This window comes from Physeter macrocephalus, chromosome 9, assembly GCF_002837175.3.
Source record: "Physeter macrocephalus isolate SW-GA chromosome 9, ASM283717v5, whole genome shotgun sequence".
Taxonomy (NCBI): Eukaryota; Metazoa; Chordata; class Mammalia; order Artiodactyla; family Physeteridae; genus Physeter; species Physeter macrocephalus.
Window position 1 is genome coordinate 28,976,144 of NC_041222.1, and position 24,391 is coordinate 29,000,534.

At 51.5% G+C, this 24,391-nt stretch overlaps 3 protein-coding genes across 11 annotated transcripts; 2 read left to right on the forward strand and 1 right to left on the reverse strand.

Annotated features, from left to right (window-relative positions):
* The first annotated feature begins 936 nt into the window (after positions 1–936).
* Positions 937–3,117, forward strand: HINT2 (histidine triad nucleotide binding protein 2). Of its 5 annotated transcripts, none has more exons than XM_028493830.2 (7): positions 946–1,068; positions 1,289–1,360; positions 2,103–2,147; positions 2,291–2,431; positions 2,529–2,633; positions 2,738–2,810; positions 2,920–3,009. In XM_028493830.2, the coding sequence occupies exons 1-7, from the start codon at positions 988–990 to the stop codon at positions 2,931–2,933; spliced, it is 531 nt and encodes a 176-aa protein (XP_028349631.1). In that variant the 5' UTR covers positions 946–987; the 3' UTR covers positions 2,934–3,009. The 5 variants fall into 5 exon arrangements, with proteins under 5 accessions (XP_028349632.1, XP_007108632.1, XP_028349631.1 ...); XM_028493829.2 differs by having other exon boundaries at positions 949–1,068; positions 2,931–3,117; XM_028493831.2 differs by lacking the exon at positions 2,529–2,633 and having other exon boundaries at positions 937–1,068; positions 2,931–3,117.
* Positions 3,118–3,187: 70 nt separating this feature from the next.
* On the forward strand, positions 3,188–6,173 carry SPAG8 (sperm associated antigen 8). Of its 2 annotated transcripts, XM_028493828.2 has the most exons (7): positions 3,188–3,943; positions 4,046–4,847; positions 4,950–5,124; positions 5,293–5,338; positions 5,423–5,537; positions 5,660–5,722; positions 5,832–6,173. In XM_028493828.2, exons 1-7 carry the CDS (start codon positions 3,906–3,908, stop codon positions 6,027–6,029), a joined length of 1,437 nt encoding a protein of 478 aa, XP_028349629.1. In that variant the 5' UTR covers positions 3,188–3,905; the 3' UTR covers positions 6,030–6,173. The 2 variants fall into 2 exon arrangements, with proteins under 2 accessions (XP_028349629.1, XP_028349628.1); XM_028493827.1 differs by lacking the exon at positions 5,423–5,537 and having other exon boundaries at positions 5,832–6,004.
* Positions 6,174–6,251: 78 nt separating this feature from the next.
* Positions 6,252–24,164, reverse strand: NPR2 (natriuretic peptide receptor 2). Of its 4 annotated transcripts, XM_007108566.4 has the most exons (22): positions 22,715–24,164; positions 21,684–21,889; positions 15,753–15,866; positions 15,314–15,449; positions 14,975–15,069; positions 14,615–14,747; positions 14,306–14,390; positions 13,945–14,065; positions 13,708–13,782; positions 13,419–13,496; positions 13,086–13,190; positions 12,897–12,968; positions 10,974–11,133; positions 10,637–10,792; positions 10,391–10,559; positions 10,085–10,231; positions 9,462–9,585; positions 9,204–9,272; positions 7,256–7,430; positions 7,086–7,184; positions 6,727–6,818; positions 6,252–6,593 (listed from the first exon to the last, which is right to left on the reverse strand). In XM_007108566.4, the coding sequence occupies exons 1-22, from the start codon at positions 23,379–23,381 to the stop codon at positions 6,528–6,530; spliced, it is 3,144 nt and encodes a 1,047-aa protein (XP_007108628.1). In that variant the 5' UTR covers positions 23,382–24,164; the 3' UTR covers positions 6,252–6,527. The 4 variants fall into 4 exon arrangements, with proteins under 4 accessions (XP_007108628.1, XP_028349627.1, XP_007108629.2 ...); XM_007108567.4 differs by lacking the exon at positions 6,252–6,593 and having other exon boundaries at positions 6,609–6,818; positions 22,934–24,164; XM_024126291.3 differs by lacking the exon at positions 6,252–6,593 and having other exon boundaries at positions 6,609–6,818.
* Between the last annotated feature and the right edge of the window lie 227 nt (positions 24,165–24,391).

Genomic DNA, 24,391 nt, shown 5'->3' on the forward strand with positions numbered 1-24,391 from the left:
ATACATGTTCCTTTGCTTATTAGTCGTGCAGCAAAGACAGGACACTCCTGTCCCCGCCCGTTAAAAAAAAAAAAGGAAAAGAAAAATGCAAAAACCGCCCCGAAAACAAACTGCAGAATCTTTAGTCTTGGAATATTTTAACAAGCACATAAACTAAGGAGGAACTTCCCTCAGATGAGTAAGTTATTAACATCTTTGAAATGGTCAAGGGGCTGAAACTGTCCTTGTGGGGAAAATGCTGGGTATCTATCCCACCAGTTAAAAAAAAAAACAAAACCCGTCCCCATTCACCTTCAGGCCCACCCGCCCGGCGACCTCCACCCGCCTCTTTCTTCCGGGACTCCTATTGCCTGGAATTCCAGGGGTAGTGGTGGTTCCTGGGGCCAATAAGCGCGGAGCGGCCCCGCTCCCCCGCCCTCCTCCTGGCCAAGGCAATGAAAGAGTCCACAACCTCTGAGCCTCTGCACGGCAGGTGACGGAGCACCGCCCCCTTCCTCCCAGCGCACCAGTAGGGGCCCGACCCGAATAGGAGGAGCCAATACGTTAAAAGCCCCACTACCCCCCGCCCCTCAAGCCGCAACCTAAGCTGGGCCGGCCTTGTCTTGTGAGCCAATTGGAGGAAAATCCCACCTTCAGGTCTCTCAGTCCTTCCAATGGAGTGAGAAACTATCTCACAGCGCAACTAGCGAGGGGATCCAATCGTAAAGAAACTTTCACTCTGACTAGAGGACGAAGCCAAAGGAGTAGAAAATTCGCCCTCGAGTTGGCACAAGAAGCCCGCAGGATGAAAAGATCCCGCCTCTACCATGGCGGCGGAGCCAGTGGCGTGCCGGGCCCAGGAGCGTGACCCAATGGGATGATGGGGTTCGCTCCCGGCCGCGGGCGGAGCCAATGGCCGCCGCTCGCCGGCTCCCCGCCTCCCCACCTCTGCTGGCCACAGAGCCCGAGCGCTGGCCGGGGTGGGAGGTTCCCGCGGCCGAGGGGAAGATGGCAGCAGCTACGGTGCTGGTCGCCGGGCTCTGCGTGGCGCGCCGGGCGGTGGCAGTAGCGGGGCCGCGGGGGGCGCAGGTGAGAGGTGGCCGTGGGGCGAGGAAGGGGTCCCGCGGGCTCTGACGCCCTCCAGGGCCGGGGGGCGCGTTCCTCCCCGGCTCCCCTCGGCCTGCGCAGCCCTGCGGCCTCGCGGGGCCGGAGCCCGAGAGCCCGGCCGGGAACCTTGCCCCTCTCGAGGTGCAGGCTCCAGGGCTGTGCGGTGAGGTCGGACTGGTGGTCACGGCAGCCTCTCTTAAAGCGTCGCCGCGAGGGAAACGAACCGGCGATGAACGACGCCCTGCACAGGCCCGGGCACCGAGGTCGACACAGGGTCAGTGCAGCGTCTGCTGCCATCTCCCAGCCGACCGAACGCCTACTCTGGGCAGCTCCTCAGTGCCCCCTGCGGGACGTGAGCTTTTTCTCCTGGGAGCCAGTCTTCTGCCCCGTCAGACTCCTGGTTTTCTATTGAGCACTAATACTAACTCCCCTTCTTCTTCCTGTTTGCCAGAGCGACTCAAGGGCTCAGATTCATCCCGTCCCTTTCCCCCACAATGTGACATCTCTGACTTCAGCCTTCTCTCAGTCCCTGGGAAACTGGGACTTCCCTACCCCTCAATCCCCAAGGGCTGGGGTTGTGTACTCAACTGAACTCCTCCCTCCACCGATTCAGGGGACTGGAGTGAAAATTCACAGTAAGAGGTCAGATGTGACACCCAGACACCTTTGTGTCAAACAGGGCAATTGTATTAAAACCTGGATAAGATAGTTAACACGGCTTAAAGATCAGAAAACAAGTAATGGAAGTAAATAGAAACATTAACAAGGTGAGAGTAAATGGAAAGAGCTCCAAGTAGTCTTAAGAGATGATGCAAACCACCCCCTTTATATTTGAAGCTGAGAGAACGGATTTATCTAAGGTAATTCAGTAGTAAAATAGGAACTTGGACCTAAGCCTCCAGGTTCTCATTCTGGATCCTTTCCCCTGAACGGTGTTAGATTTGCTCAACCCTTTAGGAGCAGGAATCAATTGCACTGCTGAATCCTGCAGTGAAATCTGCCTGTTATCTAACCAGGCCCAGCACTATCTGGCGCTACTCTCTGCTGCTGATGCTCTGAAAGTGAGGAGCTTTCCCTTTGAGTGGGAACCACTAATAGGTTCTTAGAAGGGTGAAGTTAATGGCCAGCCTCTGCCAGCCCCAACTAAGTACATGAGACAGGTATTGCCAGCTTCCTCCCTTGGGTGTGTCTGATCCACCTTCAGGTCCGAGGAGCTTCAGCTGTGACTGATGGGAATGAAGTGGCCAAGGCCCAGCAGGCAGCTCCTGGGGGGGCAGCCCCAACCATCTTCTCCCGGATCCTGGATCGAAGCCTCCCAGCTGACATTCTGTATGAGGACCAGCAGGTGGGGTGCCCTTAGGTCCCATCCCCTTAGGAATTTCATAAATACCATCCAGCCTGTTGAAATAACATGGTGGCCTCTGGCCTGTCACTGCTCCCAGTGTCTCGTATTCCGTGATGTGGCCCCTCAGGCTCCTGTGCACTTTCTGGTCATTCCTAAGAAGCCCATTCCTCGCATTAGCCAGGCTGAAGAAGAAGACCAGCAGGTGGGAAGAAAAGGGCCAGGGTTTGGCTGGGGGAGCCCTGTACTCAGCTAGAAATTTTGCTCCCTGCAAATGAAGCCACATGTCTCCTTCCCCTTTCCCTGTAGCTTCTAGGACACCTTCTCCTTGTGGCCAAGAAGACAGCAAAGGCTGAGGGGCTGGGAGATGGATACCGACTTGGTGAGTGACGTTTGGCCCTTGAGCGCCTCACCTATGAATTCTCATACCTACCCCTCAGTATGATCTTCATTCTTTGACCTTTCCCATGATCCTGACCCCCTAACCCAAGCTCCATTTCAGTGATCAACGATGGGAAGCTGGGTGCACAATCTGTGTATCACCTGCACATTCACGTACTTGGGGGCCGACAGCTCCAGTGGCCTCCAGGTTGAACCTACCAAATGACCAAGGACCTCAGACTTGGATGCTTGCATGGGGGTGGGGAAAAACGGCACCCTGTAATGCTAATAAACTTGCTCTCCCTCAATCCTGGATCCCTGTCTTAAATATATAAAGATTTATACCACAAATAGGAAAGAAAACTGATTCAAGACTATGATCCCCCTTGACTATGGTCTGAGACACTAAGGAGGCCCATCCTGTAGTTAAAGGAGCATTTGCCTATATATCTGTGAGCTCAGGACTCATGTCTACCTGGGTCAGGCCTCTAGAAAAGTAGCAGTAGGAATAAGCCTGAATGAGTAGGAAGAGACTGAATCCCAAGACTTGCTCAATTCAGATGCCAAGCCATGTTCTAAAGGGGGGCTGGAAGGAGGATTGTCAATGTGAAGGCCTTTTATTGAAAGAGAAGTAATCACACCAACAAAGTCACTACCCTTTGACTAATTCCCATGTCTCAGCATTTTGCTTTTAAGCTGTTGTCTGATGTCTTTTCATCCTTAAAATTTTTGAAAAGATGCCCCCACTTTTGAGAATGAACTACTGTTGCCCCTACATAAACACACCAAGTAGGCTTTCATCTGATATAACAGCTCTGTGTCTGTTCAACGCAAAGAACCACCTTAGAAAGCCTCAGTAAGTCCTGCTTAGGTATGGAGGGCGAGGCCTTAGGCCAGCGGAACCTTAAAAGCCGGGCTGAGGCGGAAGGGAGGCCGGACGGAAGGCAGACTTCCCAAACTACGCCAGGTGCAAGACTTCCGCCTCGCAGAGACCTTGCCTCCACCCCCACCCTCCCCGTCAGCCCAGCTCTGGTTCCGCGCAGTCTCCTGGAATGATTTGCCGTCTCTATGGCAACCCGGTAGCTGGCGTCTGAAGATGGAGACCACTGAGTCTACCGAGGGATCACAGTCGCGGTGAGAGGCACAGCGCTGGCTGCAGGCTTAAGGGGACAAGGAAGGTTAATAGACTCGTTTTGCTGCGCTTCTGACAACTTTGCCGCTTTCACTTTTTTTCAGATCTTTAGACGTACAGCCCAGCTCCGAAGGACTAGGGTCTATTTCGGATCCCTTTCCTTCTTGGGATGGCTGTCATAGGTCAGCCCTGGAAGCTGCAACCGCAGAAGCTTCAGCAGCTGCTGCAGCCACTGCAGCCGCCTCCACTACCAAAGCAGCTGCATTATCTACAAAGACCCCAGCGCCCTACTCTGAACGGAGCCTTCTCATGGAGCCCTCCTCTGAAAGTCTTCTCCGGGAGCGCTACACTGGACCCAGATTTACGCACAAGATAGGCCACGGGGGACTTGGCTTTGAGCCTGTCTCTGTTTCCCATATTGCTTGGAATCCCTATACTGCAAATGACCTTAGTTCTAGCCGTGGTCCTGTTCCTGGCTCCAGCTCTGGCCCTGTTCCTGGCTCCAGCTCTAGCCCTGGTCTTGGCTTCAGCTCTGACCCTGGTCCTGGCTCCAGTTCTGGTCCTGACAGTGGCTCTAGTCAAGGTCCTGGCGACGGCTCTGGTCGAGTCACTGGTCCTGGTCCTGCTGCTGATTCTAGGCATAGGCCAGGCTCTGGCCAGGGCCCTGGTTTCAGCTCCTCTGCTCCTTCAGGCTTCAGAAAACCCAGGGCAGATCTGCTCCCTAATTATGCCTCCTGGAGTCACCACAGCCACTGGGAGCCTCAGAAACAACCCTGGAAATTTTTGCAAGTCTCAGAACCTGGTGCCCGAGGGCTGTGGAAGCCCCCTGAGGTTGAAGGGACAAGTAAGGTTCTCAGTGAAACACTGCCACGGGGCCAGTGCCTTCTCTACAACTGGGAGGAGGAGGTATTAAGGTTTTAACCTGCTCCCTTTTCTTGAAGGCTGCCCCCAGTTGATGAGGGTGGGTACCAGAAAGGATATCATGGTCACTCAACTTGGGGCCCACAGAGAGCCACCAACCACCTGGATCAAGTCCCAAGCATGCAGGATGGCTCTGAGAGTTTCTTTTTCCGACACGGACACCGGGGACTGCTGACCCTGGAGCCACAGTCACCCATGTGCTCCAACACCACCCAGAAAGACTCATACCAGCCCCCAGGAAACCACTCTCAGCCAATTCGAGGTATGAAACAGAGAATGGGCCAGAGTGAGTCTAGCAGAGAAAAAAAGAGGAATGTCTGATGAGTGTAAGGGCAAAGCTCAGTTTTTCTTCCTTTTCCCCCATTTTTTTCTTCTGGGCCTGTATCTTAACCAGACTCCCCCACTCTGTCCATTCCCTGACCTCCCACAGGGAAGCGTGAAGCCATGCTGGAGATGTTCTTGCACCACCAGATCTGGTGAGAGGCTGGGTGAAGGGGAAAGGGGAGGGGGAGGACAAAAATCAGGGGAGAATGGCCTTGATGCCCCCCAGGCCAATGTAGTAAAGAGGTGCAGGCAGAGCAGGAACCCACAAGGAAGGACTCTGAGGTCGAGTCTGTGACACACCACGACTATGGAAAGGAGCTGGTGCAATCAGGGCCTCCTGCACCAACAAAGGTAAGAACCCATCCCACCCCACTTGTACAGCTGGGCCCTGACAGGCTGTGGGAAAGCAGCAGGCCCAGAGGTTGAGAGAGGGAGCTTCAGGCCAAGAGTTATTCAGTATCTCTCCCTCACAGCCTCACGACTACCGTAAGGAACAGCCTGAAACCTTCTGGCTACAGAGGGCGCCACAGCTACAGGTGTGTGAGGGTGCCCAGGTGTTGGGAGTGGGGGAAAAGGATGGGAAGAGGCTGTTCTGTCCCGGCTTGGTGGAGAGAGGGCTCTGTCCTCATTCTGGCACTCCTCCAGGGTGTCAGTAACATCAGGACTCTGGACACGCCATTCCGGAAGAACTGCAGCTTCTCAACACCATTGCCTTTGTCTCTAGGGCAGCCCTTGCCCTATGAACCCGAGAATTATTCCCACCAATTGGGAAAAATATCTTCCCTTGGCCGTCAGGGAGGAGGGCAGGGTGGTGGAGGGAGGGGTAGAACTACTCCTGTCTAAGGGTCGAGGAGGGAAGTAGATGTGGAATATGGAATCTCCTTCTGTCTGTACTGAAGAGATGGGGAGGAAGTGAATTCGGTCTGTACTTGGTGAAGGGGCTCTTTAGATAAAAAGGGTTCTCTCTCATCCTGAGACTGCTCATTCAGTGATTCTGTGAGTTACCGTGTCCATACCCCATAACCTTTCCTTGGAGTTGCCCCTAACACAGACTATGTCACCATGACTGTTTTTGTTTGTTTTATATTTGGCCAAAATATTCTGGTTTAGATACAGATATTTACAGAAGGTAGGGAGGAAGGGAACCAGGCCAGAGAGGGACAGGTATATGTACAAGGCTGGGCTGCAAAGGGCAGCAACTTCCATATAAGGTGGGGGTTTTGTGCATATTGGTTTCCATCTCATGTGACAATGTCCACTTCTGCTATGTGGAGAGATGATGGCCACTGCCCACCCAGGTACCAGCAGCAGGGGATTGTCTGACTTGGGAAGAAGTGGGGTTTACAGGAGCCCAGCAGGTCCTTTCTGCTCTCCTAGGAGCCAGTAAGTTCGCATCTTTCCTTTTCCCTGGAAGCGAAGAAGTAGAGATAATTCAGATTCTTCTATGTTATTCCTCGTATCTCCCTCCCTTCCCCCCACAAACCCCGTAATTGTGTTCATCCTCCCTTTCCATGACTCCCTCCCCATGGCCTGCCATCACCTTCATCTCCACATCCCCTCGAAGCTCTAGCTGGAAGCATCCTAGCTCATCCAGGGCATCCTTGGTGGTAGAGGAGACATGAATCTTAAGGGCTGGGGTAGGATAGGGGAAATGATGGAAAGAAGAATCAAAGAAAAGGCAACCAAAGAACTGGCAGTATCGGAGAGAGCTTTACCCAGCCACCATCCCTCAGGAGGGTCTCAGTCTTCCCAGGGCACATGCACTAGAACCAAAATATGTCCAAGGATGGGGCATTCAGGAACTGTGGTCTCTCAGAATGAGATTTGGAGGAACTCTGAAAAGAAGAAAAGGCCAGCACAGGTTGAGGCTGAAGCTGGGGTTGAGGGCTAATGTTTCACCTTGACCATTAGACTCCATTCGGGAAGCAGTGTTCACTGTGTCTCCAAAAAGACAGTAGCGGGGCATCTTCAGGCCAACGACCCCAGCACAGACGGGCCCTATGAGAAGAAATAGGTTGGGAGAGCCTGGGAAAAGTCGATATGAGGACAGTAGTGAGAGTCAGCCTTACCCGTGTGGACCCCTATGCGTAGCCTCAGCTGGTCATGGGGTCGGTGGCGGATGCGGAAGGAAGAAACTGCATCCAGTAATGCCAGGGCCATACGAGCAATTTCCGGGGCATGGCGCTGACCATTTCTGCCTGGGAGACCAGATACCACCATGTAGGCATCTCCAATCGTCTCTACCTGATTGAGAGGGGGATGACAAGGTCACCTCTATCTGTATCAGTGGGGATGGGGAAGAGCAGAAGGAGACAAGCTGGGTGCCACTATGACTCATCCTGACAGCCTGGAGGCCACAACATTGACTAGAAAAGAAGTGCCATGGTCCTGAGAATCTGGGAGACGGGGAAGTCAAGGGAGTCTGTAAATACTCCTGCCCACCCCAGCACCTGGCGAATACTCTACAAATGTCTGCTGAATGGACACCCTGTCTGCAACAGGACATGGTCAGATAGGCTCTGCTGTCAGGAAATGGGAAGCAAGACAACAGGGCTGCCCTGAAGAGCACAGAAGCTGGCGGGGAGGTCAACGAGGCCCAATGAAATGAGCCTCAGACAGCCTAAAGCGTCAAAGGTGAGAAAGCAGGCACTTGGCTTCGTTAATTGTACTGAAGCTGTGTAAGAGAAGGTCCTTGTTTTTAGGAACTACACACTGACCTGTTTAGGGATAAAGAGGCACTGTGGGGCTTCCCTGGTGGCCTAGTGGTTAAGAATCCGCCTGCCAATGCAGGGCACATGGGTTCGAGCCCTGATCCAGGAAGATCCCACATGCCGGGAAGCAACTAAGCCCGTGCGCCACAACTACTGAAGCCCGCGCGCCTAGAGCCCCTGCTCTGCAACAAGAGAAGCCACTGCAACGTGCACCACAACAAAGAGCAGCCCCCGCTCACCACAACTAGAGAAAGCCCGCGTGCAACAAAGAAAGACCCAACGCAGCTAAAAATAAAATAAATACATTTATTTTTTTTTAAAAAGGGGACACTGTGTCTGAAACTTACTTGCAAAAGGTTCAGAAAATAATATATGGATAGATTTTTTTTAATAAAGCAAATGGGGGAAAATATAAACAATTGGTGAATGCAAGTGAAGGGTTTACGGGAGTTCTTTGTTACAGTAATAACAGAGATGGCAGAGTAAGTCCAAAGGGAAGGGACAGGAGTGGGTAATAAATATTCTCTGCACAATATTAGGCATTTTCCACAATAAATTTATTATTCCCATCATACAGATAAAACATCTGAGGCTCAGGGAGCTTCTGTTACTTGCCCAAGGCCACACGGTTGGTCACAAAGCCCGATCATTTTTACTCCCAAGCACAATAAAGCCTATCCTGTGCCAACTCAATGACTTCAACAAAAAGCATTCACTACATAGCTTGTCCCTCACCCCAGTAAATCATTCTATACCCAAATCCTGTATGATTCCTCCATGTCTGGAGGGGATGAAGAGAAGAGAAAAGATGACTAGGCTATGCCTATACCCTCAGGCAAAAAGTCGCAGACGGGGGCTAGATCTTGTGATGGTTCTGATTAGGGAAGCCTTAAGGATTCACAAGAGATTAGACGGGAATGTACAATTACAATGCCAGAGCCTCATTTGTCTACAAAGGGTACTCTAGCACTAGGATGCTGGAGACCAGGCAGGAAAACTGACCCTGGAGCAGGTAAGGCATGTGGGATTCGGGGAGACCAGGTTTTAAAAGAGTGTCAGTCTAGGGCTTCCCTGGTGGCACAGTGGTTGAGAGTCCACCTGCTGATGCAGGGGATGCGGGTTTGTGCCCTGGTCCGGGAAGATCCCACGTGCCGCGGAGCGGCTGGGCCTGTGAGCCATGGCCGCTGGGCCTGCGCGTCTGGAGCCTGTGCTCCGCAATGGGAGAGGCCACGACAGTGAGAGGCCCCCGTCCCACAAAAAAAAAAAAAAAAAAGAGTGTCAGTGTAAGGGCAGCCCCAGCTCTCACCTTGTAGACGTCAAAGTTGTCAATTATGGCATCAAAGCAGGTATACAGATCATTAAGAAGTGTCACCACCTAACAGGGATGGGAAAGTAGAGGCCTTAAGACTTGTGTCCAACCTTCTAAGCATTCTTAACACACAAGCCATAACAAGATATGGAAACTACAGACCAAGCTAATCTTCCCTATTATCCAGGATCTCTGTGCCCCAGTGAAGCTCCCGCAGGTCTCTACCCCACCCTCTGCCCCTCACCTGGCTCTCACCTGCATGGGGGTGCTCTCTGCTGACAAAGCTGTGAAGCCAACGATGTCACTGAAGTAGATGGTAACGCTGTCAAAGGCCTCGGCCTGTACGGTCTCTCCCCGTTTTAACTGCTCTGCCACTGAACTAGGAAGCAAAGGTACAGTTTGAGCCAAACTCAGAGAAAGAGGGTGGGAGGGTGAGAGAGAGGAAAGGAGTGTATGGCTGGAGCAGAGATGAGTTCTAACATGAAAGCTGAGCCTGGTGGAGGAGAAGGAAGGTGGCTGCGAAGACGTTAGAGTCCAGGGCAAGGTAAGGTGTACAAGTGGTGTGGGGTTGGAAGGGGATCCCTGGGGATGCGGGCTGAACGTCTCAAGTTGGGATTGTTCTAAATACACTTGCTGGAGCAAAGGTCTGGTAGAGCAGTGTCCTAAGAAGAAGGGATGGGAAGCCAGGAAGAAGGCAGCACAACTCACTTGGAGACAGAATGAAAACACACGGTCTAGAGCCAGAATGGGCTCATGGTAGCAAGATGTAACAAAGCAGCATTCTAAGGGTTGGGAAGTGAGTTCTCAGGAGCTTGATTAGGCAGAAACCAACAGAAGAATACCAAAGGAAAATTCAGGAAGGGGGACAGAAGTCTCACTGGGGTAGAATTTGGTAGAGCAGAGCCTCAGCCTTGCGTTTCTCCTCCAGGTAGGCCTGTGTGCGTTCCTCCACCAGCTTCTCCAGGTTGTTGGCATACTGCTCCATGCGCAATAGGAGGTTGTCCAGTATGCTGGTGCCACCCTCCCTGGAAGGAGGCCAGGATAGGGTACCTGCTCCAAGATGCGCAAGACTCCCAGGGCTTTCTACCCAACCCACCCTCTCGGCCCCACCAACCCCACCTCATCCACTAAGACTGATGAGGCTTCTAGCCCTGGGGAGCTCCTGCACCATCGTGCCCTCTCACTTGTTAAAGCGGCGAATGAAGCCCTTAATCTGTCCAAAGTCTGGTCGCTCAGCTGCGTCCTGGGCCCAACACCGCTCCATCAGCAAAACCAGCTCTTCGTTCAGTTGGGTCCGGTCAATGCTCGGCCGGAAATAAGGCCGCTGACCATTTCGGACCTTCTGGACAATCTCTGAGGGTGATAAAGGGTTTGGATGAAGAACAGGTCCCCCAGGTAGAGGAGGCTCTGGGTAGTAGACTGACTCTCACCTTTGGGGCTGAGGTCCAGGCCCTCCAAGTAGAAAGGACCACTGCGAAGTGCTATCTCCTGTAAGATGATCCCAAAGCTATAGACATCGGCCTTCTGCATGCCTGTGGTTGGCAAGGGGTTCCCACTGAGCAGTTCTGGGGCAGTCCACAGCTTCTCTGAAAAGAGGGAACAGGCTGGCCAGATCCTCAAAAAGGGAATCCCCAAGCCCACCTGGCCTCATTCCCATAATGCTCGCCGTATTACTGTCACTCCGTCTCCCTCTCCCACCCTCTCTAGGTGGAAATGATCAGGGCCGGGGGGGGCAATGTAAAAGCAGGTTGTGGGGGAAGGCCTCACTGGCATAGAGGGCGTGGTTGTCATCAGGTTCAGCAGTTGATCGGAAGCTGGCCAGGCCATAGTCTGTGATTTTGAGCACAAAACGACTATCCACCACGCAGTTGGAGGACTTGAGACTCCCATGGGATGCAATAATGCTGTTATGGAGAAAGGCCATGCCCTGCAGGATACAGATCAAGTCATGGGATTGGATCATATCTGGCTTGGGATACCCCCTCTCCGTGAGATGGGCATTAGCTAGCTGTCTAAAGATCTTGGGACCATAAAAACAATAAGCTAATTTTGGAATGCATCCTTTGTACAGTTTCCACCCCAGGAAGCAGGCAAAATAGGAGAGTCGTCTCTTCCTGGTACCTTAAGCAGTATATCGGCACCCAGGCACCAGGGATAGGAGACATGCTTAAGAGGAAGGACAAGGGGAGCTATCAGTTATTACCCTGGAAAGGGCGGTCTGTCTTCTGAGTAATGAAGAGATCAGAACTCTGAGGGTGAACTCCAAGAATACAACACCCATGGTGGCCTCAAACACTTGGCCACTACTCAGGAAGACGTGGCTTGAGATCCAGGTATCAAGAGTACCTGGATGCACCAAGGAAGACTAGCCAGTTGTAAACTTTAACATATAACCATGTATAGGCAGGCAAGTCGAGATGGAGGAGGAAAGCGATCTACTACAGGGGATGTCGGGCCAGAGAGAAAAAGTGGAGAAAATAGTAAATTAGAAAAACCTGGGAAATGGACAAAGGTAGGAGGTAGCTACCGAGCCAATGCAGAAGCCTGAAACTTCTGGCCCCCGTGGGGCCAGAGAGGAGAGAAAGTTTGCCTGTGAGGGACTCTAAGGCAGGTCCTAAGAAGGCAGAGTGGTGCTTCCCCTGGGAAGTCAGTTCCGGTGGAACAGAAAAAGGATACAGTGTCCTGTATGCTAACCTCCTTTAAATGTTTAGCTCTGGGCTTAAACAACTCAAAACTCTAGTCTCTGTGAACTCTTCCTTTTTATTCGTTTCATCTTGATATCAACAAACCTTTGGGAATCTCCAAACTCGTGAATACAGATATTAGCCTTCTGGCTTTGTTCTAAATCACCTTTCCATCAAATCACTCTTCTCTCAAGAGTCATGTTTTTCTTATATTTATCATCACACCTCTGGCTGAGCACCACATCAACTTTACCTAATATTTTATCTCTCATTTGATGGCAAACTTTAACACACATACACACAATTTTTTAAATAACCTCTTGAAAACTATGCAGAAAAACCAAAGCCAGCTCCAGGTGTGGTACAGGTGATCCGCTAGGCTAGCTCACTGGCTAGGGGACTTGCTTCTAAACACCTGTCCCACCTGTGCAAGATTCAAATTTATGCCTCCACAAATCCACGGACCTCCGGGTCACTTGAAAATAGCTGAAACCTAGTATATTAGAAGATACCAAACATTTAGTATAATTTTCCTTGGCTTCTCTTAGTTTTACTAATAAATGTTCATTTCGAATTTCAGTTTTTCTGAACAAAAGAGCAGATACGCCAAATATTGGTTAGAGAGTAAATGATGAGAAAAAAAACAGAAAATAAATATGTTTGGAGACCCCATTAATTTTTCCCTGCTAAGAGACTTTAATATAAATTCTTGGAGGAAAAAGAAAAGATGATGGAGAGAGATTTTAGATATTTGAGATCTGAGATTTGAGATAGGGCAGGAAGACAAAAGTTCTCTACAAGTACAGGACTCTCTGTGGCAGATAAAACTCATTCCCCCCAATTAAAAGCCCCAAATCCATTGTTTACCCATTGTTACCCAACCTTAAGAATAAGGGGAAATGGAGAGATGGAATTTTTAGACTAGGAAGAGAAATCATAAGCAAAGATAGAAAGAGAGAGGCATTTTAAAGTAGATGAACTCAAGGAGGAGTGGGGGAAAACTCACCTTGACAAGGTCATTAATGAGTGAATAACGAAACATCCAATCCAAGTTGATGCTATCATTTTCCAGAATATCCTGGTAAGTGACATGGAATAGATTATGTGACTTTCCTAGCCCCACTATTACCTGCACAGTCAGTGTAACTCTGGGCCTATCTCCCCTGCCCCTATAATCCCCACCTATATCCCTCACCTGTAAACTCCCACGAGGACAATACTCGGTGACGATGCAAATGTTGGGAGGGTCTATGCAGGCGCCAATGAAGCGAGTGAGATGGTTGAACTGAACATCTCTCATCTAGGAAAAAAAAAAAAAGGAAGAAAAAGAGAATTGAAAGAGCTAAAAATTAGATATGGAAATCTACCACTACATGAGAGGACCTTTCTCTTAATTGTCTTTACAACTTGAAATCATTTATAAATAAACCCATTGCCCTCCTAGCCAATTTTACTATTCCCTAGTCCTCCCCTTCCCCTCCCCCATTCTTATTTACCCCTGGCCCTCAACCCATACACCATGACTTACATGTTTGAGTTCAAACAGAACCTGCCGGGTCAGCTCAATGCGCTTCTTATTCACATGTTTGATGGCAACAACATTTCCCTGATGGTGGGAGTGAAAGGGGAAAAGGGACGTTAATATCAGAAAGGGTCTCTGGGTGCTGGGAAAGGATGGAGAACTGTGGGAGCATCCAGGAGCTCAGCTGGACAGAGAGAGGAGGGTTATGAGGAGCAGAGGGTCACGGGAAGAGGTGACAGATGTGGATGAGACAGGATGAAATGGTGGGGACCAGAACAAGTGGACGACTGTTCACCTTGAAGTGACCGGTGTTGGCAAAGATCTGGTATTTCCCATGGGCTGTCATGAGCGAGCCGTAACTGGATCCCCGCTGGGGCCAAGGGCAACATGGAGGCGGAAGGATGAAAGGCACATTAGATGGTGGTGGTAGTGCAGGTGCTATCATTACAGGCTGATGTGCTGGGAAAGGTCCAGGGTACGAAAGGACAGGCACTCAGAGGGAAGCAGAGGGACAGCTGAGACGAGGGCTCACCAGCGACAGTGTGAGGCGACTGCCTGCACCTTTATGGTATCGCTCTGAATTGCCAAATTGCAGCTCCTCCCAGCGAATGCGCCACAACATGCTAGCCAGCTCTTTCTCCAGCATCAGTTTTCTGTAAGGACTGCACACCTCAGTTGACTGGCAAGCCCAATCCTACCACCCCCGAAGCCAACAGCGGGGTTGCAGAGACTTCTCGGCAGCTCCTGAAGCTGCAGTTGTCACACCCCAGACACAGGACTGAGAGAGAGGGATGCATTCCCTCCCCCGTGTCCTAGGGACCTCCTGGCCTCAGCCAGAAGGCTGTGTGGAAATGGGAGGGAGGGAGTAGGTCAGCGGAAAGCCCAGAACTCACCGGAAAATGAGGAAGCTGGAAACGCCAAACATGATGAAGGTGATTCCTGTGCCCAGCGCCACAATTGCCAGGGTGGAAAGTGGGGCTGAAGGGAGAGGGGGCCCTGAGAAAGACTGTGTGTGGTGCTGTGAACGGGGAGGGGGCATGCTCTTAGGTGCAGGGAGCAGACAGATCTCTAGAGGTAAAGAAGTAGGCAGGGGGCATAGGAGAAGAGGTGATATAGAGCTAAGGGTGGGGGAGCCCGTGAGGAGGTAAAAGAATGGAAAGCCAAGGGAGGAAGGATTGCTCCCAGTCCCTGCACACACCCACTTTTATCACAGGATGGGTCGTCCAAGTCAAAGGCACAGGGGGGATTGTCCAAGGGGGGGGCCCCCTTCACCCAGGGGATGGGCCGTCCTGTCCACCAAATCTGCTTTTCGGCTCCCGAGTAGTGGGCTGCAGGCTGTGAGGAAGGAGAAAACAGGGCCCACAGGCCTGCTCCCACCAGCCTCCTCCCCCGAAACCCAGCTATTTGGGTGCTTTTCTCCCCATCCTACCGTCCACCCACCATGCGGCTCCAGCAGAGGAAATAAGTCCCTGCCTCTAGAACCTGTGATTCTGCCCCCGTTGACCCCCTGAAAGCTGGGTTTGCAGGCCCCCCACTCTCCTCCCTGCCTCGTCCCCCATCACCTGAAAGTCCCCAGAATCCAGGTCTCCCATGGCCCACAGGACAAAATCAGTCTCCCGGTCATTGTTCTTGTCCATAACAACCAGTCCAGTTACACCTAAGACAGAAAAGAGTACCCCTTACTTTGAGAGCTACCCTAGGCCCCTCTCCTATCCTCCCAATCCCTCCAATCACCTCACAGTCTATCCCTGCCCCCATTCTTAATATATGTCCAACCTCTGCCATGTTCTCCGACCCCTACTAACTCTCCCACCTGCCCCTGGTGTCTGTGTTTTCTTCTGCCCACTCCACTCCTGAGCGTGACAGCAGCACTCTGGCCTCCAACTGACCCTCTCCATTACCATGGTATCTTCTTCCTTGCATCTTCTCGACAATTCGAAGTCCATCTTCCCGGGTGCCTCCTTCCTGTATTGTCTCATTCAGAACTTCAGCATATAGCAGGATCCCATCGTAGAAGCAGCCAGCAATGAGGTTCATCTGGGGGTGGTAACTTCAGCAGTGCTCTCCAAAGGTCCTGCCAGGCCCCTTCCCCAGCCCCCTTTTCCATCTCTGGGGTCTCCTTCTACCTGTCCTCTTTCTGGTTTGCTTTCTTCCCTCCTCTCATTCCTAAGGTGCCATCCCTACCTCACTGAACACTAAGGCAGGAGAGAAAATCCTGAATGGAAGTGGACAGCCCCCAAAGTAGGGCTGGCTCCATGGCCAAGGCTTGATTCTGAGTTAGGGAGAAGAGGCTTTCCTCAAAGCTTGGCCTGATTCTCGGGGAAAGAGAGATCTACTTACGAGGGAAGGGGCCAGCTCCACACCAAAATCTTCCCGAGCTCTTATCAGAAGACGATTCTGGAATTCCTGATACTCAGGATTTGGGGGTTCTCGATATGTGATGACCAATACCATCTGTACCAACAGCACATGGGAGAGTGGAAATGATTCAAGATGGGTATTAGGGGAAGAGAGGAAGCAGGACAGGGAAACTTGCTGAAATATACATGATATAAAATGTACATGGGTGATTTTGAAGGCCGAGAGGATACTAAACTGTGTGTGTGTGTGTGTGTGTGTGTGTGTGTGTGTGTGTGAGTGTGTGTGTGTGTGTGTGTATGTTTAATACTCTGGGGAGAGCAGGTGGCACTCCTCCATGCAAGATAGATAGATAGGATGGTTCTGGGAAGGTGGAGACTGGGAAATAGATGAAGTCAACTCCATCCCCCAAACTGGGCTCCTCATCGTCCTGAAGCCCCTACTACCACCCAGGCCTCCCAGCAGGGCTGCCATAACACTCACAACTCCTCTGTCCCATCCTTTCTGGGTACCTGTTTACTGGCAAGGACAACACTGAGCAACAGCTCCTCTCCCTGGTGTTAATTACTGCTAATGTTATCAGTAAAATGTTTACATTTTCATTTGGGCCACTGAGCACAGTGCCTCCACCCAGTGAATGAGAGATTTCAGGTCCTATGACAACTGGGGGAAATACTTTGAGAGAGTGATTCCATCTGTAAAAAGCCATGAGCCGGCTCCTTTAATGTGCGTGGAACACCCACCATATGCAGCACTGTCTTGCATACTGGCATAGTCCCACACATCATGAGTCACAAGGAAAACACACAGTCACATGCCCACACACATCTCATAGATAAGCCGGTGGCACACATGCTCTCAGTCACGCACACTTCTCACTGGCCACAGTCAGCATGTCTCTGTCTTTCACTGGGATGCCTGCCTGGCTCCCACTGGCCTCACACACTTCCCGCTTCTTGGCCTCTGCCTCCACCTCAGGCCTCCACAGTCACTGAGACCAGCCTCTGCCTTCATCAGGAAACTGGCACTGCAACTTTGGGGAAAGACTTCAGATCAATATATTTTGTGAAACGTGACATGGTGAAATGAGAGATTAAAACTAGTCATTTTGGGACTTCCCTCGTGGCGCAGTGGTTAGGAATCCACCTGCCAAGGCAGGGGACACAGGTTCGATCCCTGGTCGGGGAAGATCCCACATGCCGCGGAGCAACTAAGCCCGTGCGCCACAACTACTGAGCTTGTGTTCTAGATCCCGCGAGCCACAACTACTGAGCCCGCGTGCCACAACTACTGAAGCCCACGTGCCTAGAGCCCATGCTCCGCAACAAGAGAAGCCACCACAGTGAGAAACCCGTGCACCGCAACGAGGAGAACCCCCCCTCACCACAACTACAGAAAGCCCATGTGCAGCAACGAAGGCCCAACGCAACCAAAAAATAAATGTAATAAATAAAATTGATTCTTTAAAAAAATAAAAAATTAAAAAAAAATAAAACTAGTTGTTTCTACCAGTTGTGTTAATTCCTGTCATAGAAAGTACCATAGTGATACTAGATATATCACTTACGATCTATTATAGATCAATTCATTCCAGGTAGGAAATAATGAAGTCAGTTTCTAATACACATTGATTATATTAGACTGGAGTCTACTTCATGATGTAATTATTCTTACTGGAGCGTTTGGATGCTTGATCACACACTGCTAATACTCTCCCACTGTCAGGCAGAATTAAAAAGGAGAGGGAGACTGAGGGTGGGGCTGGAAAGGTTCGTTCAGTAACACCTACTCAAAGAATAAAAGAAAAATAGGAGGGTAGGATATGGTTGACAAAAAATGTACAAAGTTAGTTAAAAAACTTGAAAAGATCAGGCTTCACACAATTTCTATTTCATTATAAAGGTTGATAATAAGTTTTCCATGCTTTTTAAAAAGTAATTGCCTAGGTTTGTTTCTTTCCTAGACTAGCAGTTCTCCATCTTTTTGGTCTCATGACCCTTTACGCTACTAGAAATTACTGAGGACCCCAAGGAGCTTTTATTTGTTTGGATTATATCTATCAATATTTACTGTATTAGAAATTAAAACTGACAAAGTTTTAAAACACAAGAATATACAAGCACACCTCCTATAGCTGCCAGAATGATGACATCATCACGTCACATAACCTCTGGAAAACTCCACTGTACAATCATGGAAGAATGAGAGTCACGGAGGCAAATAACACCTTAGTATTATTTTTTAAATAGTTTTGCCCTCGTGGTCCCCCTAAAAGGATTCCAGGGGCCCCCAGGATCCCAAGACCACACTTTGAGAACTGCTATGCTCGACTCTGTTTTGCTGTGGTTACTAGCTACTAAAAAAAGAGAGAGAGAAGCAAAAGAACTTCCAAAGAATTTCTGTTCTTGCTCAGGGGCTAGAGAGAAGGTAAAGGTAGGTAACCGTGTCCCATTCCACAGGGGACCCCAGGCAGGGAAAAAAAAAAAAAAAAAAGCAAAGGCTGCCAAAATGGGTACAGCGGTGGGTGGAAGCCAGGAGGGCACCTGGGAAATGTGCAAGGGCAGCGGATGCCTGGCTCCGCCTGTGGGCCCACCCACACCCAGACCCACTCTGGCTGCCGCAGGAGGCGCTGTCAACAGTGGCCTAAATTAACAGAATGGTCTCCATAAGAGATGCTGCCTTACACGGCCCTTGGTTTACTGCTTACTTCCATTCTAGCCACTGGTGTGCCCCATCTGTAACCCAGTCTCATGCTGGTCACCTAGGTTGTGGCTTCTGCCTGGGTTTCTGACCCTGTAGAATGTCCTCAAATGTCCAGACAGAGCCTCTGGATCCTTAGAGCGTAGTCATTTGGTTAGTTCCACCATATCTACTTATTCTTCCCTTTCCTGGTTGATCATCTTGGTTTACAGTACCTGCCAGCTCTACTCCTGTCTAAATGAATTCCTAACCCCATCCCCCCTCTTCCCAACACACACCTTGATTCAATTCAGCAAACGTGCTAGGCACACAGAATACAAAGACAAGCATGATCCCTGCTCTCAAGCAGCTATGGTTCAATAAGGGAGAAAAATCATAGCAACATACTTAATTTCAGAGTCCTCTCCCCCAATAGCTAGTATCCAGCATGAGCTGGGACCCCTTCCTTGGGCATGACACCCTCCTGGAAAGGCTGTGGGCATCTATATCAGGGACTCCTCACCTCTGTTGCCACCTTTTCCAGGCTGGCCTGGTCTGGGACCCCAGTGGGCCAGGTATCTCTGGGGTGTGGGCTCTCTGCTCTTTCGTCCTTGTCTGGAGCTGACCACACAACTTCCCTAACCCCCTGCCCAGGGTAAGGATAAGCTACTCTTGTCCTTCCCGGATTGGAAAAGGATAAGAGTAGCTTTGTCAGAGGATACCTCATCACCCCCTCACCCCACCCCACCACTTTGATTTTCCCCTCAGCATATTCTTGACTGCCCCTTCTCTTATATTGTAACAAAATCTCTCTCTTTGTTTTTCTGTCTGAATAATGCCTACAGTGAGTGGGAGAGCTGAGAATTAATTTACAGTTTGCCCTTGAAAAACTTGGGTTTGAACTGCACGGGTCCACTGATATGCAGATTTTTTTCAATAAGCACAGACCATGGTACCACATGATCTACGGTTGGTTGAATCCAAAGATGTGGATGGAACCTCCAAGAGGGAAGCCTGACTGTAAAGTTATACTCAGATTTTCAATTGCACGGAGGGTGGGTGCCCCTAACCCCCACAGTGTTCAAGAGTCAACTGTATGTAAACTAACTGTTAGCAGACTAGATCCCTCCTCCTCCTACCCTAAGTGCTGGGGCCCCTTGGCTGGTAGGAATTCTCCCACAAGAAGAGAGGTGTTCCCTCCACAAAGAGAGTATGGCCCAGAAGGCTGTGGAGTCTTCCCATCTGGGAGGGTTAGAGAGACCTTCCGTGACCACACTAGCTAAAGCACAATCCCCCTGATACTCTCCTCTCATACCACGCTATGCTTTTTTTTTTTTTTTTAAGTAACACATCACAGTTTGTTCTATGTTGTATCTATTGCTTGTTTATGTCTGTCTGTTCTACTGAATGTAGGCTCCAAAAGGCAGGGACATCTGTTATGTTCTCTGCTGTATACTAGCACCTCGCACAGTGACTAGGACATAACAGGTGCTCAGTAAACACTAACAGAATGAGTCAGTCTTCAGATGAATCAAACATTGACTGAATAATGTTGTAAGTTCTAGAGGAGATAGAGATAGGCATAAGAGTGGGAAAGTCAGTCCAACCTGAGGATTCAGGGATTGTTTCCTAGAAGGGAAAATAACTGATCTGAGTATTATAGAATACACAAGCATTATCCAGACACACAAAGGTGAGAAGGTCATTTTAGGCCAAAGTTCAGCAGTAACAAAACCTGTCCTGCCACTGCCCGTGTTCAAGCGTGACGGTCACAGACTCATACTCAGGCATGCAAACAGATATGTCATTCACAGTCAGACACTACCAAATATATAATCACAGCCACATAAAACCTTACTCATTGGAGAAGGTGGCCACCCAAGTCCAGCCCTTATACGCATCTACTTAGAGTCAAAGAATCTCAGGGTTGAAAAGACCTTAAGGTTATCCTATACGCCACCTCAAATCCTTTTTGGGATAAGAAGGGGGTATGCATAAATAAATTTAAAAAAAGTACTTATGTACATAAGTAAGTGAAAAGTTGGTGGGAGAATCGGGGAGCAATTCATGGCTATGATTTTGAGAGGGAGAGATTTGGGGTAAGGGGAGGAAGACCACTGTGGACAAAAGCAGCAAAGAGCCCAAAGGCAGCGGGGCAGGGAGGCCCGAGGTAGCAGGTCTGAGCGAGGTCTAGCCGGTTGGAGTACTCAGCAGTACTGGGAGGTAAGATTTTAAAAGTGGGTTGAGGACTGTATAAAATCTTAAATGTCATGATAAGGAGTCAGGACTTTATTCTGTAGGAAATAAGTCATTGAAAGTTTTGAGCAGAGAAGTGAAGACAGTCATGTCAATTTTCCCTACAAACTGTTTCTCATATCCATCTCTTTTCATTCCTGCTATCATCACCATAGTTCAAGCCCATACCTCCATACCGCATTCTAACCTATTGCAGGTGGCCTCACTGTCTCCTCCTCTTCTAATCCAACCTGAGTTCTGTCAGTATATTTCTCGTCACAAAAAACCCTCAAACACTCCACCATTCAAGTCCAAGCACCTCAGTCTTAGGTTCAGAGCTCTCCTTAATCTGAATCTACCTCTGCAGCATTATTTCCTATAATCTGCTCCAAGTGAACCATTCTTTCTTGTCAGGTCAGTATCTTCTTGGATCCCCAAACATGTCCATCCCCATCTTTTTTTCTTTGCTCCAGCTGCCTGCATCCTCTCTGCCACTCTGATGAGGAATCTGACATCTATCTTTAAAGTCACCATAGAGTCTTGCTTCCTTTATAAAAGCTTTCCCTAAACCCAGCCCACAGTGACTCTCTCCTCTGAACCACTCAAGTTCTTAGTGTCTGTTCCAGGACACATCATCACATCCTTTCTTGTACTTGTATCTAACTGCACCACAATCATGCCTTGCCTCTCCAAAAAGGGTGGAAGCCCTCCCAGGGGCGGGGTCTAGACCTTTTCCTGAACTTCCCCCCCACCCCACGGTATATCTACCATTGGTACTTAGGAAAGTCAGTGTTCCAGGATCTTGGGAGGTAGCCTTGGAAGACACACTGAGAAAGAGCCACAAAGGTGAGACTAGACTAGGAAAGCCTCCGTCCATTTCACCCCTGTGGTTCAGAATTCTTGCCCTCTTGCTGGGGTTTCTGTGGGGTCTTGTGAGAGACAGAGAATCCCCCAAAAAGCTCCTCTCCCCCCTCCCTTCAAGTTTGGCTCAAATGATACCTGAAAAGCTTCTCTGAGGGCCTCAGCCTGTTCCCAGGTGCGATTGTCCTGCCAGGGCCGGCCTGTGGAGCGCGTGGGGCCCGCACGCAGACTCTCCCCAAAGACATCCAGGTAAAAGAAGACATAATCTCCGTTGGTCAGGTTCTCCCTCTGGGCCTGAAGCAGGATCTCATGCAGCATCTCCAGAGGGCCACAGATATACACAACTGGGAGCAGGTACATGACAGAGGGGCACTCTGAGAAAGCATCCAGGACCCTAAACAGCCCCCTCTCTGACCATCTGCATTTCCATCTTTAGCGAGGAAGAGAGGCCCTAATCTATCAACCACCCAGCAGATGTTCCCCATCCCTCCCCCCTTGGAGTCTATGTCATAAGTACCCTGGGACCGTATGGACCATCTGGCAGAGGTCAGAGCCTGACTCCAGACCCCAGAGAAAGGGAGCTATCCTTCAAGACCCTCCTCTTCCCAGAGCCCTGCCTGCTGCTCCCCGCGAGCCCTCCTCACTCCCCCACTCTGCCCTGTCTTTCCCTAGGCTCAAAGGCACTGACTGCTCAGAATTTCTCTCCGTGTGAGCTTTACCTGTCTTTCCCAACCTAATGAGCTGCACCGCAAAGCCCATTTATGGAGTCTTCACGCTTTTTATGCCACCAAGGGGTACTGGCGGCCCAGTCTGAGAAGTCTCTGCTCACAGACAGGCACATATTTTGGAGTGACCATCAACCACATTCACTACTCCAGGGAACTCTCACTGCTCCCCAAATTCAACTTCCCCCAATCCCACACTCTCCCCGACACAAGCTTCTCCCCTCAGGCCATCTCACTCCTTCTTCACATCTGTCTGTGACATCCACAAGTCCCAAAACAGAACGCCTTAGCCCCTCCCAGGGGCTCCATCCACACGTGTTTCTTGATCCCAACCACCACATTCGGCTCCTCCACGGCTACCTCCATCTACAGCTCCCCAGCGCTCAGCTCCAGGGACACAGCGACCCTCCTCCCCTGACCCTAAGTAGCCCGGGCCACACTCACTGCGCCCGTTGGCCCGGATGAAGTGGGTGGCCTGCTCAGGGCCCCCCGGCTCACGGGCATACACCTGGTGCTGCACACTGAGGTTGCTGCCCTGCAGGGCCTCAAAGACGCCCTCGATGGTGAAGTAGTGAGGCCGGTCATCTGTGCGAGCATCCAGATACAGCAAGGCAGCACGGGCAGTCCAATTGAAGTGCCCATGTAGCGTCACTACAAACTCACCCAGCTTGGGAGCGGAGGGACCAGTGCGCACCAGGGTACGATAATGCTCATTCTTAGCCGCAAAACCAGAGGCCACAGCACCCGCAGTCAGCAGGGGAAGGCGCCAATGTGAGGCAAAGCGGGCCACAGAGGCAGCGGGGTACACGCAACCGGGGCCCAACAGAAGGTCGGGATCGTGGTACAGCTTGAGGTCCACAGCGCGCAGCGGGGCCAGGTACTCAGAGCAGGCGCCATCTAGTTCAGAGCTGACGAACCGTAGGTCCACGGGCAGCGCCCGGCCCAGCGCCTCCACAGCGAGTGCCACAGCGGGACCCACCCGTGGCCAGGCCCAGGCATAGCTCAGGTTGTGTTCTGGCAGCACCACCGCCAGCGTCAGGTTCCGCGCCCCTGGAGGACGCACCCCACCTGCCAGGGCCGCCACCACCAGCAGGAGTGATGGCAGTGCCATGGGGAGAAAGCAGCGGCCCCACCCCCCCCAGAACCTGGGGCCACTCTGGCCTACAGGGGAGCCACAAGCACCGCCCAGCCTGGAACCTGGGGAAGGCAGCCAGGGAGAGAAGTGAGGATAAGCTAGGTAGGCTGGGATACAGAAAGTGGCAGGAATCGGGGAGGAGGAGGTGGGAGGAAGCCCCGGGGAGTGGGCAAGGAGTGGGTCCACCAGCCTAGGGCAGGGACGGAGGAGGGCTAAGAGTAGGGTGGCAGGAGGAGGGAGGGACCAAGGGGGCCTGTGACTGGGATGGGGAGAGTGAGAGGTGAAGTCGTCTGATGAATCTAAAGCTGAGAAGGAAAAGGGGATCCGAGACTGGTATGGGGTGGAGGTTGGGGGGGAGGCTGGTACAAAGAGAAGGCCTGGGGGAACCTCACCGCTGAAAGGGCTAGGAGGGCAGAGAGCTGCGAAAAGAAGGACCAAGGGGATAAGGTGGGAGGGGGCCGGCGCGGCGGAAGGACTGGGACCATGGGCAGGCGGGCAGCGAAGCGAGGCCTGGGCCGGAGGAGAAGGAAAGGCAGGGGTAAATCTCCCTGTGAAGGCTTCTCCCGAAGCTCCTGCTTGGACTAACGGGCCCAGGGCGCTGGTCCCATCCGGAGCTGCGGCGGCCCCGCCCGTGTCCCCGCTCCTCTGCTCCGCTTCTCCTGGGCCCGGGCGGCCGGCGCTGCCCCGCGCTTCCTCCCGCCCCCCGCCTGGGCCCCCGGGCGCGCTGCTTGTCCAGGTCAGGTTGCCGCGGCCCGGCCGTCTCCGCTCGCTGCGCCGGCGGCTGCAGAGTGTGACTCCCCGGGCAGGCCGCCCGCCCCCGCCCCCGCCCCGCGCCTTCCCCGCCCCCGCCCCGCGGCCCCTCCTCCTCCCCCGCCCGGCCCCACCCTCCGGCGCCTGCTGTCTCCCCCGCCTCCCGACTCCGCACTCCTACCCGGGCGCCCGGGGACCTCCCAGGTCTCCAACCCACCCGGCGACAGCCCGGGGGC

Excerpts from the sequence above, each read along its gene's own strand:
- NPR2 (XM_024126291.3), bottom strand. The coding sequence starts at position 23,381 with ATGGCACTGCCATCACTCCTGCTGGTGGTGGCGGCCCTGGCAGGTGGG. Across the intron at positions 13,191-13,418 it reads TTCTGTTTGAACTCAAACAT|ATGAGAGATGTTCAGTTCAA; the intron begins GTAAGTCATGGT and ends TTTTTTTCCTAG. Across the intron at positions 9,273-9,461 it reads CAGAGAGCACCCCCATGCAG|GTGGTGACACTTCTTAATGA; the intron begins GTGAGAGCCAGG and ends CATCCCTGTTAG.
- SPAG8 (XM_028493828.2), top strand. The coding sequence starts at position 3,906 with ATGGAGACCACTGAGTCTACCGAGGGATCACAGTCGCG. Across the intron at positions 3,944-4,045 it reads ACCGAGGGATCACAGTCGCG|ATCTTTAGACGTACAGCCCA; the intron begins GTGAGAGGCACA and ends ACTTTTTTTCAG. Across the intron at positions 5,339-5,422 it reads TTCTTGCACCACCAGATCTG|TAAAGAGGTGCAGGCAGAGC; the intron begins GTGAGAGGCTGG and ends AGGCCAATGTAG.
- HINT2 (XM_028493829.2), top strand. The coding sequence starts at position 988 with ATGGCAGCAGCTACGGTGCTGGTCGCCGGGCTCTGCGTGGCGCGCCGG. Across the intron at positions 1,361-2,102 it reads GGCACCGAGGTCGACACAGG|GCCCAGCACTATCTGGCGCT; the intron begins GTCAGTGCAGCG and ends TTATCTAACCAG. Across the intron at positions 2,634-2,737 it reads CTGAAGAAGAAGACCAGCAG|CTTCTAGGACACCTTCTCCT; the intron begins GTGGGAAGAAAA and ends CTTTCCCTGTAG.